Genomic DNA, 20,514 nt, shown 5'->3' with positions numbered 1-20,514 from the left:
TTTGATATCCAGGACAACTAGTAGAAGGGAAGGTTTCTAATTTCTAATTTGTGTTAGGAAAGGTTTCTAATTTCTGTCGGGAAAGGTTTCTAATTGCTTAGGTTAAATACGGAAGTCTAAGTGAAAGGGGAGAAAAAAGCTTCACAAAAATAATTTGTTTGGTTCTCTGCTCTTGTGAAGATATGGAGGGGGAGCATCCAGAGCGCATGGAGTGCTTTAAATGCAAGAGAAAGCGCTTATTGAGAGAGAAAACTCTCAAGAGGCCTTTTCTGGAAGAAAACCCAGAAAGAGGGAAAGATCAAGGAATGGAACGTTAGTGATTGAAGAAAGGAATGGAGAAGACCGAGTGCCTGAGAAACTGAGCATAGAGGAAGAAGAAGAGCCTTGGAGACAGATGGAAATTTATATTTAAGATGAAGACCAAGTATCTGAGACATACAAGGAAGACGAGAGGCCTGTGGAAGAGGAACCTGAGAAACCAAGCATAGAGGAAGAAGAAGATCCTTGGAGACCGATGAAAATTTTTGTCGAAGGTATTATTGAACATTTACACGATGACTTGGAAAATCAGTGGAATCTCAGGATGGAGCAGAATATTGGAGTTGGCCTTGATCTTCCGAGGGTGGATATGGGTGAAGGTGAAGATCCTCCTCCAGAGCTTCCGGTGGAGCAGAATATTGGAGTTGGCCTTGATCTTTCGAGGGTGGAGCTGGATGAAGGTGAAGATCCTCCTCTCAGGATGGAGCAGAATATTGGAGTTGGCCTTGATCTTCCGAGGGTGGAGATGGATGAAGATGAAGATCCTCCTCCAGAGCTTCCGGAAGATTTGAAAGTTCGCATAAGAGAGATGAATGGCACCCATCCGATTCTGGTTCTAGAGAAGCGCTTATTTAAGACTGATATAAACGAAGGTGAAAACAGATTATCCATGCCCTTGAACCAAATCCGAAGGGAGTTCTTGAGTGAAGACGAAAAGATGAGGGTGGTGGAAGGGATGCAAGTAAAACTAATACAACCATCTCTGGAAGAAACTACAGTAACCTTCAAGAAATGGAAGATGAAGGAAAGTTGTCATCTCTACGTGTTTACGAGGGAATGGAAGTTGATAGTAAATAACAATTCACTTAGGAGAAGAACTCGAATTCAAGTATGGTCCTTTCGGGTCGGGTCCGAATTGTGGTTTGCTCTTGTTAGGGTTAACCCATGAAAACACAACAGCAGCAATGGAGAAGCTGAAGACGAGCAACATTGAAGACATTGAAGACCTGTTTTTCTTTTTCTTTTTTTATTTACTTATTTTTAGAGTTTTTGATACGATTATTAGGGATTTTTTTATTATTCATGCAATTACCTTTAAGACTATGAATTTGTTATGCATGTTTTTCATGTTGGTTTATCAATTAAATACATGGATTGGGCTTGATTTCGGGGTTCTCTGCAAACTCGTCCCAACCCAGCCTAGGTCCAGCCCTTAATCTTGGATCGTCTGGACAGGCCTTACATTGGATTGGGCCTGTTCAGCGAGGCCCAATTGGTATCGTCCTCTTTCCGAGGGAGTGGGTTAGGGTTTAGCTTCGTCTCTAATTATTAATATTTATGTATTTATTATTAGTTTGAATTAAAGTAAAATATAGAGTTTGAATCAAAGTAATTAATTTGAATTAGAGTAGGAGATAGAGTTCAAATTATAATAAAACTCAAATCTATTTGTAAATAAATATTTATCATCATTAATGAAAAAATACCGAGCCCAATTGAACCTAAAATACAACTAAAGCAAATCACTATTTGAGATGGATAAATATAAGAAATTCTTATATCCTATTTTTTGAGATGAGTCCTACACCCTCTACATTATCATCGCTAAGTAGGTTTATGTATGATTATTATTTTTTTAATAAATAAAAAGGAGTTTAATTTAAAGTTAAATTCTTACTTTGACGTGATTTAAGAAGGTGCTATACTAAATTCTCTTATCCTATTTTTTGAGTCCAATCCTAAACCCTCCATATTATCATTCCTATATAAATTTGTGTATGGGGTTTTTTTTTTTTAATAAATAAATAAGGGTTTAATTTAAAGTTGAAATCCTATAAAGAAGTGTTTTAAGACCATGCTTTGGTTGGCATATTTGGTTGATGATGAGATATGACAAATTATTACATCGCTTATCTTATTCTATATTCTGCTTATTTTATCATATATTCAATCAAATATGAGATCAGATAAATTGTGAGAGATATTATTTGCTTTATTTTTTATAAATATGTTAATACTAAGTTAAAATATATAATATACATATCTAATGTATTATAAATTTATTTATTTTTTATATTAATTATTTTATAAAATAATTTTTTATAATAAAATATAATTTATGGTTAAAAAGAACTCAAAATTTTATAAAATAATATTAATATATGTATTATTTAATATATAAAAATTATTCTTATATATTTCAAATAACATAATATAAAACATTATTTATAATTAAATATTTTGATCATGAATATTTTTATATTTTTTTATAATAAAAAATTATTTAGAATGTAATATAATTTTTATTTTAAAATTTGAAAAATAACATATATTCTATTTTATTTTTTTATTCATTTTATAAACTAAATATAAACGTAATATAAAATGTTTTATCGATTATCCTAATTTAAGATATCATACCTATTGAATATAATATTTAAATATATCATATCCTATTAAAAATGATATTGTAGAATATATATTTTCTAGAGACATATTTCAAAATATATAGATAATAAGTGTAGGATTGGAGAATTATTTTGATTTTTCTAAATTAGTCTTGATAAACGGTCATTTTCCAAGGATTATTTCGACTTTTCCTCCACCAATCATTGCCTTCACACAGGACATCTCTAAAAATTCGTCGTGGAAATGAACTCCTGAGGTCCTGGTGAAGGTCTGCCATAGTTGGCCAAAATCACTGGAACCCACATCGTTGATGGTGTTTGGGGAACAAGCCAAAGATCAAGAATCAAGAAAATTAACGAAAAACTACAAACTGTTTATTCATCAAGAATCAGAAACTCTAAGAACAACCTTTGAATGAATGAAGAACATTTGCATGAAAAATTCTAAGAATATTATTGTTCTTGAAGGTGGTATAGCATCAAATCTACTTAGCTGGTATTTGCAGTGCTTTAGGCTTGTGCTGCCATCATCTTCTTCTCCTCCTCCTCCTTAAACCCTAACGACAGCAAAGCACAGCTTGGAATCCATGTTCCGAAAGGACCACACCTGGACTACGGTGCCTTTCCAGAGTGCATTTCTCTCGACAACATTGACCCAGTTCTTGTTTGCGAAGACGTAGTTGTGGCCCTTTCCCACCTTCCACTTCCTGATGGCTATGTGAGCGTGTTGAAGACAAGGCTCTACAACCTCCACTTCCATTCCTATTCCTTCCCCCAAAAACATTCTCTCTTCTTCTTCTGTTAGTATTTCTTGAATGGGAATCGGCAAGTGGCTCCCTTCATCAGTCTTGAACATCCTCCTCTCCATCAGGAACTTCACACTCCTTCCACCCATTTCTTGGATGTGATTCTTCAACTCCTCCGGCATTTCCGGCAGAGAGTCTTCAGCGCTTGGTTGCCTATTAGAATTATTCGATTTCTTTGGCTCCCATTCTTTTTCATCTTTATTTTCACCCACCAACTTTGCTTCCTTCTGGGGTTTCTCTTCTCCATCACCAACTGCATTTTTCTCATTCCACCGAGCATCCAATTCAGGTTTCAAGACTTCACAAAGTACATCGAGCATATTATACAGGGGCTCTTCTTCTTCCACAGGCCTCTCTTCTTCCTCGTATTTCTCAGGTGCTCGGTCTTCTTCATCTTCGGTATAAATTCCTATCGGTCTCCAAGGCTCTTTTTTCTCTACGCTCAGATTCTCAGGTTCTTCCTCCACAGGCCTCTCTCTTTCCTGTACTTTGTCTTCTTCGTCCCTTTCTTCCATCTCAGGTTCTTCTTGATCTTCTTGCAGAAAAGACCTCTTGAGAGCTTTCTCTCTCATTAAGCGCTCTCTCTTTTCCATGCATTCACAGCTTTCCATGCATTCAAAATCAAAACAAGAGTCTCTGCAATCCTTCACCTGTAACAAATCTTCACAATAGCAAAAAACCAAAAAAAAAAAAAAACTATTTAAAAAGAATTCATATAATTGTGATTTTTTTCCCACTTTTATTTGATAAATTATATATATATATATATATAATTATTTATTTTAATTCCAAAATTTGATTTAGGTGGTGTTTATTTTTTGGCTCGAATAAAAAAAAAACCAAAAATATTTTATTTTTCTATTCAACTAAAAGTAATCTATTCACATCAATCAATATAATTAAACTAAAATTATTGAAAATAAATTAACTAATTGTGTGACTGGATCTTAAAAAATGAACTAAAATTTACTAAATTCTGTGATTTTTTTTATGTCCACAATTAATGTGAGGTTTTCTTGGTAAAAAATTATGAGTTTTTTATATACTTATTTGATTTTGGACATTTTGTTTATTCTTAATATCCAATATATTTAAATTAGATTAATATTTCAAACGGTAAAAGAGTTACCCTAATAGATATTGGGTTAATATTTCAATGCTTATATTATAATTTCTAAAATATATCAATTCACATAGTATATTAGTTAGTGAAAAATGATTCAATTTTTTTTTTTTTCTTCCAATGCTATTTTCTTTGAAAGATAAAAGATTAAAGATTTGTAAAAAATATTTTGGTAGAATATGAAACAAGTTATGATCTTGTTTTATTTTTAGTTAATTTAATAACTTTTAATAACTTTTAATAACTTGTAAAGAAAAGAGATGTTATTATAAATGCTTTAATACTTGAATTCACTTAAAATAAAAATAAAAATATAATTATAATTTTCACCAAATAAAACTACTATGAATTGAAGGTTGATATTTGTATTAAAATAATAATTAAAGGAAAATAATTAAATTTTTAGGCAATGATATATATTAATTAATATCTAGAAAGTAGGAGATATATTTGTAAAGGAGATAACTTCTAGTATGAAAGTAATTATGCAATTAATTATTATCAGCCCATAGAATAGAAGGACAATATGATTGTAATTCCACAATGGATGACATTAAACCCAAAAAAAATAAAATTAAACCCCAAAAAAAAATATCAATGACTAAAGTTATAATTAATCTCCAAACTCTCCACTACAAAATTGGGTGTTTCCATTCTTCTTCATCTTTGTTGTGCTTTCACTGGTTAGCCTTAATGAGAGCACACCAAAATTTTCAATTTTTGAAGTCTTCGGGAAAATCAACTCCACTGTGGACCATTCGTCTTCGCCGAATTTCCAACTCATTGGATAAAATTGCAATAATACTTTTGATATGAAGTAAAGCGATATTCATATTATCATTCATCTCTCTTATCCCAGTCTTGAAACCTTCAAGAAGATCAATTGCAATCTGCTTCATCCGATGAATTTCCATCTCGTCGGATAAAATTTCAATAATACTTTCCATAAAAATTCTCCCACTTCGCTCCTTTTCTCCATCATGGCTGATTTCCATTCGTCTCTGGGCCTTCTCTTCTTCCTCTACGCTCAATTTCTCAGGTTCTTCTTCCACGAGCCTTTCTTCTTCCTTGGATTCCTCTTGTACTTTGTCTTCTTCATCCCTTCCATTAATCACTAATTTGGGTTCTTCTTCTTCTTCTTTGACAATGGGCCTCTTGAGACCTTTCTCTCTCACTAAGCGCTTTCTCCTTTTCGAGTAGTCATTATTTTTGTAACCCTTCATATCTTCACCAGAGGAAAGGAACAAAAAAAACTTATTCAAAAAGAATTGTGATTGTGAGGTGATGCGCTCCACTTCACATATGCTTCTATATGTATCCTTACCAATTAGAAACCTTTCCTAACACAAATTAGAAACCCTATTTCCCCGTTATAATAGCTATCCAAAATATTTGGTGGAATCATGCTTTTTTTTTTTTTTTACACATTATATTATTTTAATTTTATCCATAATATAGAATTTCTAATTATTTTTATTATTATAATTATAATAGAGATGAAATAAAAATATTAATGGTTGATTTTTAAGTTAAATAAATCCCTTTAAAATATTGAAATTATCCTTAATTTTTATAAAATTAAAGTAGTTTTTAAGTTACCTTCCAAGGCAAACAATCCTTAAAAACATGACAGATTAATTCATGCATCATCAATAGGGGAATCCATAACTAAATTTTTTTCTTTTTCTTTTTCTTTCTAGGAAAATAAAAAGGAAAATTAATGAAAAGTACTACAGACTGTTTATTCACCAAGAATCAATCAGCATCAGCATGACATGGCTAGATCACCACTTCAAAAACTGATACTGGAACAAATCTTTCCGAAAACCCCAAAAGAAGAAACCCTAAGAATATTAACCAGTGAATGAAGAACACTTTGCATGAAAAAAACCAGAATATTATTGTTGTTGAAGTCTACTTAGCTGGTATTTGCAGCACCTTCACACACACCTCCTCCTCTTCCGCCCAGAATCTTCGACTCCAATCTTAGAATGATTCGAGTCTTGCAATCTTGGGGAAGTCTCCGTTTTTCCTAGCTCCTCTTCTTCTTCTTCATGGCCGACTCCAATCTGCTGCATCCTCCGTTTCTTCTCCATTTCCAACTTCTCCCATTCCAATTGAACGATGAGCCCAATATTACGTCTCCTAATTCTCTCCTTTTCTTCATCATCGCTGATTCCCATCCGTGTCTGAGGGTCTTCTTCCAGAAATCCCCTCTCGAGAGGTTTCTGTCTCATTAAACGCTCTCTATTTTCTCTGCATTTTTGTACAGCCTTTTTTGATGACTCAAGATCAAAAGAAGGGTCTGAGTGGTCATTATTTTTATCATCCTTCTTCATGTCTTCCACTCTAAGAAACTTATCCCTCATCTCCTGTGGAATCTTAACAAGAGCAAAGAAACAAAGAAAGAAATTATATACCCACCAGCACAAAGAATTTATATGTTTGTCTGAATTCTGATTCAGCTCTCTACCCAGTCCTTTTGCGGTTTTGACAACCTATCCTACAATTTATGTAACTTTCTTGATCATGGTGCGTGGTACGTGGGACAGGAAAGAAAGGAAAACACATCCTTCAGGTTAACACCTTCAGCAAGCGGATTTACCTCCTTAACTATTGTGATTCTCTGTGTATTTTTGGAATGTATTCTGCTGCATAGTCATGATCCCTAATCACAGTGCAGAATGCCTGATTCCACTACTTCATTCCTCTCGTAATTTCTATATATTACACACATGTCGTACATGAAACAATTGGATAAAAAATATTGTAATAGTCAATCAAAAGTCAACAAATTGAATATATTTGGAAACATTGAATTTAATTTTAAAAAGAAATTTAAAGTCTGTTTGACAATGATTATAGAAACGTTTTTAGTCCTTATAATACTTAAAAGATAAAAAAAAAATTAAAATATTAGAAACACTTTTTATAATCACGATCGGACGCACTCTTAAAATTGAATTGTGGATTTTTCTATAAACATTTCTGGTATAAAAAAATATTAATTCTTCCAAAAACACTTCTATAAAAAATATTTTCTCGGTATCAAAGTGACAATTTAATATTCACATACCTTTACCTTTCCATGTTCAATGTTTTTGAGTCAAAGACCCAAAATATTTCACAAAATAAAATTATAAATATGAAATAAAAATATCTCATATTTTATGTTATAGAAAGTGTTTTATAATGTGAAATGGGTATAAAAAAAAATTATAAAAGGTATTTTTTATTTAAGAAAAAAAAAGTTCAGACTTCATAAAAGGTCATTTTCCAAGGATTATTTTGACTTTTCCTCCACCAATGACCACATTGGCTTCACTCAAGACACCTCTAAAAATTCCCATCCAATGCATAGGAAATGAACTCCTGATATCCAGGTGAAGGCCTGGCATAGTTGGCCAACATCACTGGAACCCACATTGCCGATGGTGTTTGGGGACCAAGAAAACGGTAGAAAAAAAATCAGAGAAGAAGAAGTAGAGGGCTGAAGATTCCGAACCCAGGAACCCAATGGGATGATCTTCTTTATTCCCTTTTATTAAGAGGAAAAAGGCAACAAAAATATGAAAGAGCAAGAATAACTTGAAAACATGGATATAGAAATTGTCTCAATGTGTACTTTCAGGAGAATGATGTATCCGACTCAAAATTACCGACTCAGACTCATTTGACTCTGGCATCAAAGCCTCACATGCCTTTGGGGAACCATCTGGACAAAAAGAGGGAACACTCGTTGCGTGACCCGAAGCAGCCTGCATTTCATCAACATCATCTGCAGAATGGTTGTCGTCGCTTTTGCTGGCACCCTTCACATCATCATCACCGGCATCAGTCTTGCTAAGACCCTTCACATCATTATCATCGGACGACATGGCTGTGGCCAGAGCTGTTTGAGATGAATTTCCAAGAGATGGGAAGCAGCTTCCATCCCCATCCACTGGTTTCTCTGGCTCCTGAGCCATTTCATCCATCACCATAGGTATTGGCCCATCTGCATCCGCTGCCTCTTCTGACTGCACTTCATGGCTGGGAGCAGGGGCTAGCTCTTCATGTACCTCATGACCAGCAACTGCTACAGGTTCCTCTGCCTTTTTCTGAGCGAATGTTTGAATCATCTCCTTTGATGTTTCTTGGTCAGGAGAAGGGAAAGGCTCCTCTGCTTTTACCTCATCAGAAAGAGGGACATTTGTTTCTACCATCTCTTGATCAGAAACTGCTGCAATGGGCCTGGTTCTTATTTCTGTGCTCTGCTTCTTGTACAGGTCCATGGCTCTCTGCATGCCAACAATCACTTTCAGAAAAACAAATGACAAATGATTCATCAACTTACATTCAACTGACAGATTTCATAATCAATTCCAGAAATCCATACTTCACATAATCCACAACTGACCAGTTCAAAAAAACCCAACATAAGAAGAGTTTGTGTCAGCACTGAATCAAGGAAACAGATCTGTTAAAATCATAATTGTTCTTTCTTCACAAACAAGTAAAAAAAGGATTAGACATTCTTCATATACTTGGTTTGCAGGTTGATTAAATATAGGATGCAAATACCATGATGTGGTTTCCAACTTAGGCCAAGAGTAAGAAGGAAAGGATTAAATGATCAACTGATGCTACACAATAAAAATTCTGATTGCATAATAAGAACTCAACTACGTAGTATCCAATATATCTGCACAACTAAGAGCCCATAAAATAAAAAATGGTTCTCTAACTAAGAGAATAGCTTTGACAACTTTTGACTGAAAACAAATTTTAAAAATTTGTTCGAAGACAAGTTTGGGATGTTTAAGGTGTCTATTGTAGAATATTCTGAGAAAAATTTGATATTATGGAAAATACTTTAAGAACTTTAGCATTATACATAAGCGCAAGTTACCTTCATGGAAAATAAACCAAGGCTATATTTAAGTACTAAGGGAAGAAAAAAAATACTAAGGAAAATTATTTTCTTATATTTGGTTTCACCATGGAAAAGGAAAAAATATGTGAAATGAGTTTTAAGTAGCATATAAAAATATTTTATTAATTTTAAATTTATTTTTCATTTTCCTTCACTTTTTCTTTCTTTTTAATTTTCCTCTTTATTTTCTTCCCCTTGCATTTTCCTTCAAGTGTTCAGGAACCAAGCATATCCCAAAAAAACTTCTTTTTGTAATTCAGTCTTCAAATAGAATTTTGTCCCTGAAAACTGTTTAAAAAACTATTTTTTTGGGAACTGTTCTCAAAAACGTTGCCAAACAAACCATAAAATATTCTGTTTTTTCCCTTTATTTTTCTTCAAACTGACTGCTGCGGAAGTGAGTTTCTACCATTTATTTGTTCCTAGGAAAAAAATTTGCTAATTTCAAGTCTACAACAATATAATGCAATCTGAGACAAGACTTCATAGTATAACTAAAGCCTATCATCTTCAACCGTCATGTCAATATACCTTATAAATAGAGTCATTTATTGCAGGAAAAAGAGGACTTGTTGTCAAGGTGTTGAGCTTTAGACCTGCTCTCGCACCATCCTGTCACATTAAAACAAATGATAATTAATAACTATAACCATATAATTTGAGAGGAAAAAAAAAGATTTAAGTTTTGCTTAGGACCCCCTACCTCTAATTTTACATGTTTAGAAAGGTCATCATTGGCGGCTGGACCTGCTCTAACACCATCCTGTCACATTCAAAAAATGATGATTAATAATTATAACTGTATAATTTGAGAGGGAAAAAAAAAAGATTTAAATTTGGCTAAGGACCCTCTACCTCTAATTTTACATGTTTAGAAATGTCTTCATTGGCAGCTGGATTTGCTTTCTTATTCAATAGGCTTGTACACTGATTATACAACTCAGTATGAGCAAGTTCTGTCGAAATGTCAAGTGTAGAAAGATAAGCTAGGCTAAAATGAGTGGCATCATCATCATCAGTTGATGATTTAGACAGTTCAGGCATCTTCTCATTAACAGTGTTAGGTAGAGACCTAGAAGTTTCTTTTGCTGGAGTGCTGTCACTGGACCTTTTTATTTCAACACTTTTTGCCAGAACTCCATGATAGTTACTTTCACTCTGAGACCTCTGCAATGCTGGCCCTGCCAGTGGTTCATCTGCCATGGACTTCACAGGATAATCCTCTTTCTGGGATGTTGAGGACAGCTCTGGATGTGAAGCACCATTTTGTCCCTTCCACATATCTGCACCAAGTTCCCATCCCCGACCATTTGTGGAATGTCTATTCTGGTCCCAGTCAGGTCCCCCATACATCTGAGGTTCATCCCTAAAGACAACATTATTTCCATCCCATCCAGGCAAATGAGAGATACCAGGACCATCCACCATATTCTGCCACCCAAGTGGGCGTAAATGAGCAGGAAACCTATCAGCATCAGGGATATGATAAGGAATCCCAGCATGATTTATTTCCATAGAAGGTCTAACACCAAAAATAGGTGAAGGAAACTGTGGCATCAATGCTTGGAAACCTGCATGAGGTGGCCCATGTTGAAAAGGAATGAAACCATTTGGTACTGGTGAAGACCAGTTTGGGACACCCTTCCAAGCATTTCCGTGCCCTCTTACAACATTGGGCTCACCACCCCTCTTGTAACGGGTGCTTGAGTTAACCCTACTGCCCTCTTCCAGGAAAGGACTCTCAACTCCACCCCTGAAAGCAAGTAATGGAGGAATTAAAGATGGGTTGCTCTGACTGGTTCTATTGTATGCGGGTGAATCTGCTTGTGAAGATTCATCTGCCAGAAGCTTGTCAGAAGTTAAATCCCGACTTAATCTATCCTCATTAACAGAACTCTCCCTTGCATCATTAGAACCTGTGCTCCTATGTCCTGTTTCTTCAATGTCAAGACTCCGCCTCACTCCAGCTCTATTCATGTATCTACTCGTTGTTGATGGAGATCTATCCATCAAGCCCACAGGTGATGCCTTAGAACTTAAAGACCTTTCAACTGGTAAGGCACCCAAATTGCTGTCATCCAGTTTAAAGGGTTTCTCGATGGATCGGTACTTGGAAACTCTGTCTTGTGCCCCAGAAGCACCAGTTACCTCTCTCATTGGAGTTGCATGGTCTGTCACAAAATCTTTGTACTTGATATCTTCTTGTTTTATATACCTGTATTGAGAAATATGACAACAAATGGTTACTGGAATCAACTCATTGACAAGAGAATAAGATCACATCACGTATCCACTCATTTTTTTCTAAACCTAAACAAATTAACACATAAATTCAGATTATTGCTTATCTTAATTCACATAAAACCAGATTTTGGATAATCTCATGACCTTTCAATTCTGCACTTTGGAACAACAAAATCAGCATTGAAACAGTGATGCTGTTGCACCAACAGAATGATTCCCATAAATACAATTTCTCAACATGAGATAATTTGAGTCAATGAATGCATGACAGTGGAAAAAATGGCATATACATTGACCAGAAACATGCTCATTAAGCCACCCAAAGAGAAAATGAACTAAGAATCTCTTTTCATTTTACAATAACCAAGTATCTCTTTCTTATCCTCGATGCACTTCACTAATTCTGTTATGTATTAGAAAATAGTAGTACAGCACATGTGATGCATGAATGCATTGACCCAAACAAGTCAGAACAGCAATCCAAGATAGTGAAACCCTTGTTTGGAAATTGGGAAAGACCTAGTAACCTAATGTAAAATTTAATTTTAAAAGTTCACAGAGGCCAAAATCACATTATAAACATGGAATTTAGGCAGTGAAGACATCAAATTTAAAATTTCTATAAACATCATCTGTAATTCTTTTTTAAAAGGTTGACTGAGGATAAAAAAATAATACAAAGGAATACCTGTTTTCATCCATGACCTGTGAACTGGAGCCAGGGGAGGCCCTCCGGGCTGTAGTATCTACTTGAGCTGGACGTGAATGAGACCTTCCCCTATCAGCATCTGACTCCACTTTACTACTGCTCCATGATTTCTTTTCCATGTCAGAATAGTTACCCTTAGCACTTCTGGATTTAGTGATACTATGCTCCTCATAATCATCAGGAGACTTTTTCTTTCCTCTGTCATCTTTGTACTTGCTACTTCGGTCATCAAGATGTGAACTATGATCACGGTCACGATGACCGTCACGGTCCCGATCTCGGTTTCTGTCTCGCTCTCGTCCCTGGTCTAGGTCTCGGTCCCGGTCCCTATGATGGTCTCGATCTCGTTCCCGATCCCGATCCCGGTCACGGTCTCTATCACGCTCCCGATCACGGTCTCGCTCCCGATCCCGGTCTCTATCTCGCTCACGATCTCGGTCTCTATCTCGATCTCGCTCCCGATCCCGATCTCGCTCCCGATCCCGATCTCTCTCCCGATCCCGATCTCGCTCCCGCTCCCGATCCCGGTCTCGATCACGATCATGGTCTCGGTCCCGATCTCTGTCCCAATCTCGATCATAGTCACGCTCTCGCTCCTTCTCATGATCCCGGTCCCTATTTCGGTCTCGATTACGGTCACTGTCGGGAGGCTCAGATTTCTTCTGTTGAATTTCTACAGTCTCCTTGTCATCTCTTAAGTGCTTATCATCCAGCCTGCTAGTACGATCTCTTACAAGGCGCTCATCTCTCTGCTTGTCATCTCTATGCCTGTTGTCCCTGTCCAAGTCTTCTGGGTATTTGTCTGTATACTTCTCATCCTTGTATCTTCCATCAATGGCAGTATCATCCCTGGAGGATAACTGTCTATCACTAAAGTCTCTGATATTGTCTTGATGCTTATCCCAATCACCAGAGCCATCTCTCCTCTTCCTAATTCGTCTCTCTAGTTGATTATCTGGTTCAGGATTTCGCAACTCATCCTGTAAATTCAACTCTGCAACAAGACATGGATCAAGATGTAAACTTGAATTTTAGCATGAAAAGCTAAGATCACAAAAGCTCTTCCTCATACAGTTTTTTTTATAGGCACCCATCCTCATACAGTACTTCAAACAGAATTCCACAAAGCTTTATAGTCCCATTTCAGAAATATATTAAATCATCCCAATTAATGTGCACACATACACACACAGACAATATGTTGAATCATCTAAATCAAGTGTACATACAAGCACACACAAGTGAAGTATGCTGATTCGTCAAATTAAGTGCACAAAGACACACAGACAAACATAAACATTTTCCTTCTACACCATGTTGAGTACCTCACATCCCATCAAAGGCCACCATCACATCACAATTGCCACTGAAGATTTTTTATCCAAATGAGACACTAATCTAATGTCATATTTTTCTTACATAGTCCATAGAACTAGTTCAAACACATTAGAGCAGAAAACTTTACAGGTAATAATCAAGATCAATGCTCCTACTCAAATCAGTCAAAGAAAGTCTGAAGTAGACTTAACAATCAAACCAGAGACTAGTCATTAATCTAATCCTGATTGTCTTAGGAGTACTAAAATGGATATATTAGCAATCTGTGAACCCAAAGTTCAATCTTCCAAAAGTAACTCTTAAGTAAAAGGTATAGCATTCACGTTTTAAAGCTCTCAGAATTCTCCTATGTCATGATATAAATGATATAGTTATAGCGCCACACTGTTTCATCCTACCCTCAAACTCAACCAAGCTTCACCTGACAATTTGATCTTCAGTCAGTCACAACAGTGAAGGGTTATTGCCAAAACATTAAGAACGAAAGTTGAACTACCATCATGTTCAAAACAAAAGCAACCACTCGTGCAATGAACTGCCATCCATATTCTGGTTTAAAGAAATATGTCAGTATAAAATGTGGTTTCTTCCTAAACTTTAATTGGTTTAAGATGAAAAAATTGACAACAATCATATTTGCTGGCACAACAAAAAAGCAACAATAAGAAACTACTTAAATAACATGTGCAAACTACAAATACAGTAACAAGTAAGGCAACAGAAAGAAACAACACACAATAATGGTATGAAAGTCACGTGTTGAGAAAACTGTTAAAACAAATGATAGAACAATGATGATATAATCAAATGAGCAGTGTGATAAAATGCCAGCAAGATATAATAGACATGATGGATCTTGAATGTAGAACAAGCCAGGATACAAATCGTCAAATCCAAACTGGTGAGACCTTCAAGTGGAAGAAAAGAGCTACACGGACAATCACAAGGTTTGTTGACCAGTGAGGATCTAATTGAAAAACAAACAAGACACTGAATGATGAAGCTAAAACAGATTTTTTTTTTTTTTTTTTTTTTTGATAAGTAATGATGAAGCTAAAACAGATTATTGAATTTCAGAAAATTCAAAAAGTTGGTCTAAAACTCGTAACCTAACCAGTGTCATGCCTATCTATGACCTGTGCTTCCCATTTACCAACAAGAAAAAAGAACTTGCTATTTTGAAAAAATTGTTGGGTCAATGTACAACTTGATCAGCATAATACCTTTTGCATCATTTTTCTGTTCTGGTTTCAAAAGTTCCACCATACTTAGCTTTTATGAGAGAAGTGTGCTAATGACTCAAACCTCAATATGCTATGGTAACTGCACCTCTGGTATGTAAGCCTCCATATCTAAACATCAAGTAAGCCAATTCTTCCAGAGGTGTGTAAGAGGAAATTCTTCCCAAACCTAGAAAATAGAGGTCATAACTGTATTTAAATCGATGAAAACAAAGTGATTAAGTTGGTGAGACAGTCAATAAAAAATTCCCTTTTATGAGTAAATATTTTGTTAGGAAGAAATAGGAGAACATACCAACTAAAGAAGAGAAATTTCATTGAGATCAAAAGCCCTAAGTGAGCTTCAAACATGGGATCATAAATGGAGAAACCAATGAAGATAAAGAAAAAAAATTGGGGCAAAGTACAAAAGCAGAAAAGGGGGAGCACAGATTTTCACCATTCCCAACCAACCGTACTTGAGTCCAAATCTAAGGAATCAAGGGTGTTGTTGGAATCTTACAACAAGTAACAATTCACATTCCTCTGACTGTGACCAAGAAGTGCTTTCGTACAAAAGGGAAAAACGCAAAAGGGAAAAAGATTTTTTTTTGCTAGGTAAAGGAAAATTTCATTAAAAGCCAAAGAGGCTAAAGAGTATACACGGAGTATACCAAGGAACAAAAGAACAAAAACAACAAGGCAACAAACCTGTCCCTTACTTGGTAGCTAACCAGTCTACAAAATCAATCAAAGAGAAAACTATACCTAGTTTTCAAATAAACCCAGATGTTAAATAAAATAAATAAATAAATAAATAAATAATGTTTTAAAATATAAAAAAATCCTAATGGAATATGTTACCTTAGTTGGCATTTCCTAGATAACAATAGATAAGCATTCAACTCATGCTGTTTAGATAAAACAACACAAATTGACTTGATCTGATACCCTTCCTGGTTCACCAATAACTCACTTTAAGTAATCACATGATTTGCTGGCATGGCATTAATTACTAACTATCAAATTCAGGAGATATGGAGGCACCTAACCCAAGCATAAATTGGTTTTTTTTTTTCCTTTTTTGATAGGCAATTTGTATTTATTCATCAAAAATGGATAAATTGAATAAATAATACTACAAACCTATTTGATATAGAACTCTCTCATATTCTAGGTCTGAAAGGTTATTTCCTTATCTAACTTTTTCTTCCTTTTTTTTCCATAGGAACTTGAACCTAGAACATCCTTACAACCAACCCAGTAGACCTCTATTTAACCATGCTCTTCCCCAACACAGAAATAAATATATATTATGTATGAAGAGAGGTGAATTTAATGGGGAAGACAAATATCTCCAGTCCATGCTGCAGAATATATCAAACATGTTTCCAATAGCTCAACCAAAACCCACCTGATAATAACTATGCCACGACGACAAATAATCTGCACCATGTATCTAATATAGCCCACATTTAAGTCTCTCCTATATCACATGCTAAAAGCTAACATAGTTGTTAAAAACTTAAAATACAATGATACGATACATTTTTAATAGAAATCGATATGTATTGTAATTTATATCTTATATTAAGCATATCTATCTATCTATCTATCCATCTACATATATATACGACATAAAATATGCGATATACTAATAATATAATACATACACCTTCAACTATTTTTCATATTTTTTAAGAAAAATCAAATTCCTTTTTTTTCTTTTTTTTGAAAGAATTATTATATTAATTTTTTAAAATGAATGGTAATGTTAAAAATTTATCATAAAAGGGAGTCAAAGAGGTAAAATAATCCTACATTAAAAACTACATTCTTCTTGTCAAAGACAATGTTGGAAGTTAAGTAAATTCATTCTAACAATAAATATTAAGGGATTTTTATTTGAAAATTTTGAATGTTAACATTGAAAATAATGATGATTAATGAAAAAAAAAAATTTACATTATAAATTTATTTTTTTATTTTCTTTTTCTTTTCAGTGTGGAAAAAATAATGACAAGCATGAAAAGTAGAAACTTTGGAGTGGACACATAAAGATATATATACCCACAACACATATAAGTAAATATGCCTAGTTATAATGACAAGCATGAAAGTAGAAACTTTGGAGAGGACACATAAAGATATATATACCCACAACACATATAAGTAAATATGCCTAGTTATAATTTGGAACTAAAAATCATACCTAAAAGTTCAACAAGTTTATTTTTATGGATTCTATGATAAATCTATGCATTAAATGCATATTTTGTTAAATTGAATTTTCAAAACTCTAGTATTTAATGTTCCCATATACATGACATAATTTAACTCTTTAAATCCTACTATCTTTCATGAAAATGGTTATATATTACTCTATACTTTATACTTCCAATACATATATACATGTTTGCATACTATATATATATATATATATATATATATATATATATATATATATATATAAACTTACGACGCACGATATAGAAAAATAAAAAAACAATGCATGATATATTTTATAAATTAACAACCATGGTTAACCCTGTCACTACCAAAATGACAAAATATATGTGCAAAAGACTAAACTGCTTTTAGAAACTTATACATGCTTGTATCTATGCAAAAAAAAAAGCGTTCCTGACTCCTCCTAATCCATTATTGCACAAAAGCCCACTGAACATTCATACTATTAGATTGAACAATGCTACCATTATGATAAATCAATCATTGATACCATCTGTTTAAGCTAGACCACAATTTATCTCCCCTCCACACTCCCACTTCAAATTCTAAAAGTTAACCATATCATCTACTAAAGAACTGATAAATGCTATGGGCAAAATACTGAACTCCTTATCCACTACTGTAACTATTCTCCTTGAAGAATACCTAAAACATGTTACCAATTCTTCTGAATCCATTCTTACACAAAAAAACACCTGACCATCACACTACTAATTGAAACTATGCCATCATCATGACAAATCCCCCACACCTTCTATTTAAGGCAGGCCCTGTTTAAGACTTGCCGCTACTTTCTCCCCACGCCAAATACCAAAACTTAATACTACAACCCAAAGAAATCACAGAATTCATCGGCAAAAAAACTAAACTAATTAATTCAAACTCATTCACTCCTGTAATCGTTCTCTTTTTGTTATATAGGTAAAGGAATGTGTATATATATATATTAGAAAAAGAAGCAAAGTACACCAACGCACACAGGACATATACAAGGAGCACCTACAGCAAGCCCTCCAAAAAGAGCACAGAAAACACCCAGGCCCTCAGCGAGTGGTGGCTCCAACTCACATTGCACATTCTACTCTCAAGTAACACCAGATTGATAGTTGTGAACATCCACAAAACAAATACTACTTAGCAGAAAAATAGTAACTGCAATAATGCATAGCTAACAAACACTCAATTAATATACCTTACCAGTATTTTCAGCCATTTTCCTGGCCACACGCTCTTCCTCCAAACCGCCTGATTTAGACCCCTGCTTCCTACTCCTTTCGCTATCCACACCATCCAATTCCACCACATTTTCACCTAACGTCTCAATTTTTCCTTCTTTTCCCTTCTTCTCCCTCTCCAGTCCAGCTCCTCTCCCCTCCTTTCGACTCGAATCTCTGTGCTTCGACTCCACCTTCCCACCGCTCTCATCCCTCCTCCTGCTCTTCGAATCCTTTGACTTCTGAGACTCCTCCTCGCCGCCAGTCCACCGATCATTTACGCCGTCGCTAACCCTATCTTTCCGCCGCTTCGACGCACCGGACTCCTCCACAAATTGCCCGTTTAAATCTTTGCTCTCCGGAGACTTCGCGGCGTGCTTCCGCTTCTCGCCGGATGCCGAATCCTTCAAAACCCTAGTGCCACCATCCTCCCTCCCCTTCCGATCCTTCAAACTCGTATCTTTCTCCTTCTCCGAATCCGAGTAATCTCTCGAACTATGCTTGCTCTCTCTGTGAGATTTGTGCCGAGAACTCCGCGGCATATCGAACTCCAAACCTTAACCCTAACCCTAATCTCCAACAACACGAACTCGCCGGAACTGGAAATGGCCGCCGGAGGAAGGAATCGCCGGGGAGGTGAGGTGAATTTACCAAATTGGGATCGAAATAGTGGGAAATTACAGATAGCCGAAGGATTTGGGGTGGACGGTGAGGGAGAAAATGGTAAGAGTGAGTGAATTTGCAGAGAAAGGGAGAGAGGGGAAATGAGTTAAGGCTCGGTTTTTTGTTTATGGAAATTAATGCGACTCGGGGACGACTTGGAGATAAATTCCTCTTTTATGACCAAATTACCCTTTTTCAAATTAATTCTCCTAAATTCATACAAAATCAATATAAACAAATAAATAAATCATCAAATATTTACTTTGATGTTAATTGTCCATTTAATTACTAATAAGACTACCACAATATAAAATAGTTTATGATTGTGCTAAAACCCTTATAATAATCCAATATTATACCCTAATTTATTTTAGATTTTGAAAATATAATTTTTTTTAAATTTAATGGTTTAAGTTCATTTTGATTTTAAGTAGTATTAAGTTATTTTATCGGACATAACCGACATGTTTTATTATTTAAATTAAAATATTAAGTAATTTTAAGTCATTAAGTCAAATTTATGAATTGCCCATGATAGATAAATATTTTTTATTTTTGATTTTACAATATGAAAATTATTAAAAATAATTTTATAAATATTTTATAAATCCATACTTTTATTTGCCAATGAATTTTTTTCGTGTTTCAAAATACGGTTAACCGATATATTAATTAATCGGTTACAATAAATTAGACCAGATTTTACAAATTTTTCTATGAAGTTAGATGTGTACAAATATTGGATTTTGTATTGATGTAGCATACAAATGATTTCGATTTTGAAAATAAATATATCACATGTTATTTTGTTCTTGAAAATAATATAAAATAATTTGTAAGATATATTAATGTTTGATTGTGAAATTTATTTTTGTGTATTTCCTAATTTGTTCAATATAATTTTCTCATCATTAAACCAAAGTTAAAGTTTTTTTCATATATATAAAATTATAGCCTAGTTAGGAATATGATTTTTCTTTTTATTAATATAATTTCTATATTAATATTTCTCTATATATCCCTTTTTTTTCTTTTTTCTTTTTTCTTTTTTCTTTTTTCTTTTTTCTTTTTTTTTTCTTTTCGATAAATTAATGAAACAAGATGTAATCTAATGCCTACTTAAGATTTGAAATATATGACAATGTTGATATAGGTTCTAATTTCCATAATAATATTTGTCAATTTATCTCTAATAATCATCACCTCTATTAGGGGACCAAAAAAGGATGGAGACCAAAAAGACAAATCAGTGATTTGGATTGTGGGTGTAACATGATTGAATTGAATTACATGGTGTTTTGTTTTCTAACTTGGAAGTAAAATTTCTATAGAATGACAAGGACAATAGTATTGAAATGTACTGAAT

General features: G+C 34.4%; 1 protein-coding gene across 3 annotated transcripts; it reads right to left on the bottom strand.

The window, feature by feature from the left end:
* Positions 1-8,086: 8,086 nt before the first annotated feature.
* On the bottom strand, positions 8,087-19,266 carry LOC117933507. 3 transcript variants are annotated; one of them, XM_034854888.1, is made up of 6 exons: positions 18,469-19,266; positions 12,443-13,457; positions 10,366-11,725; positions 10,214-10,273; positions 10,042-10,122; positions 8,087-8,875 (listed from the first exon to the last, which is right to left on the bottom strand). In XM_034854888.1, the coding sequence occupies exons 1-6, from the start codon at positions 19,025-19,027 to the stop codon at positions 8,210-8,212; spliced, it is 3,741 nt and encodes a 1,246-aa protein (XP_034710779.1). In that variant the 5' UTR covers positions 19,028-19,266; the 3' UTR covers positions 8,087-8,209. The 3 variants fall into 3 exon arrangements, with proteins under 3 accessions (XP_034710779.1, XP_034710781.1, XP_034710780.1); XM_034854890.1 differs by lacking the exon at positions 18,469-19,266 and adding an exon at positions 15,025-15,144; XM_034854889.1 differs by lacking the exon at positions 10,214-10,273.
* Between the last annotated feature and the right edge of the window lie 1,248 nt (positions 19,267-20,514).

The sequence above is a fragment of the Vitis riparia genome, chromosome 16 (assembly GCF_004353265.1).
Source record: "Vitis riparia cultivar Riparia Gloire de Montpellier isolate 1030 chromosome 16, EGFV_Vit.rip_1.0, whole genome shotgun sequence".
NCBI lineage: Eukaryota > Viridiplantae > Streptophyta > Magnoliopsida > Vitales > Vitaceae > Vitis > Vitis riparia.
This window is presented reverse-complemented; position numbering and strand designations above follow the sequence as displayed.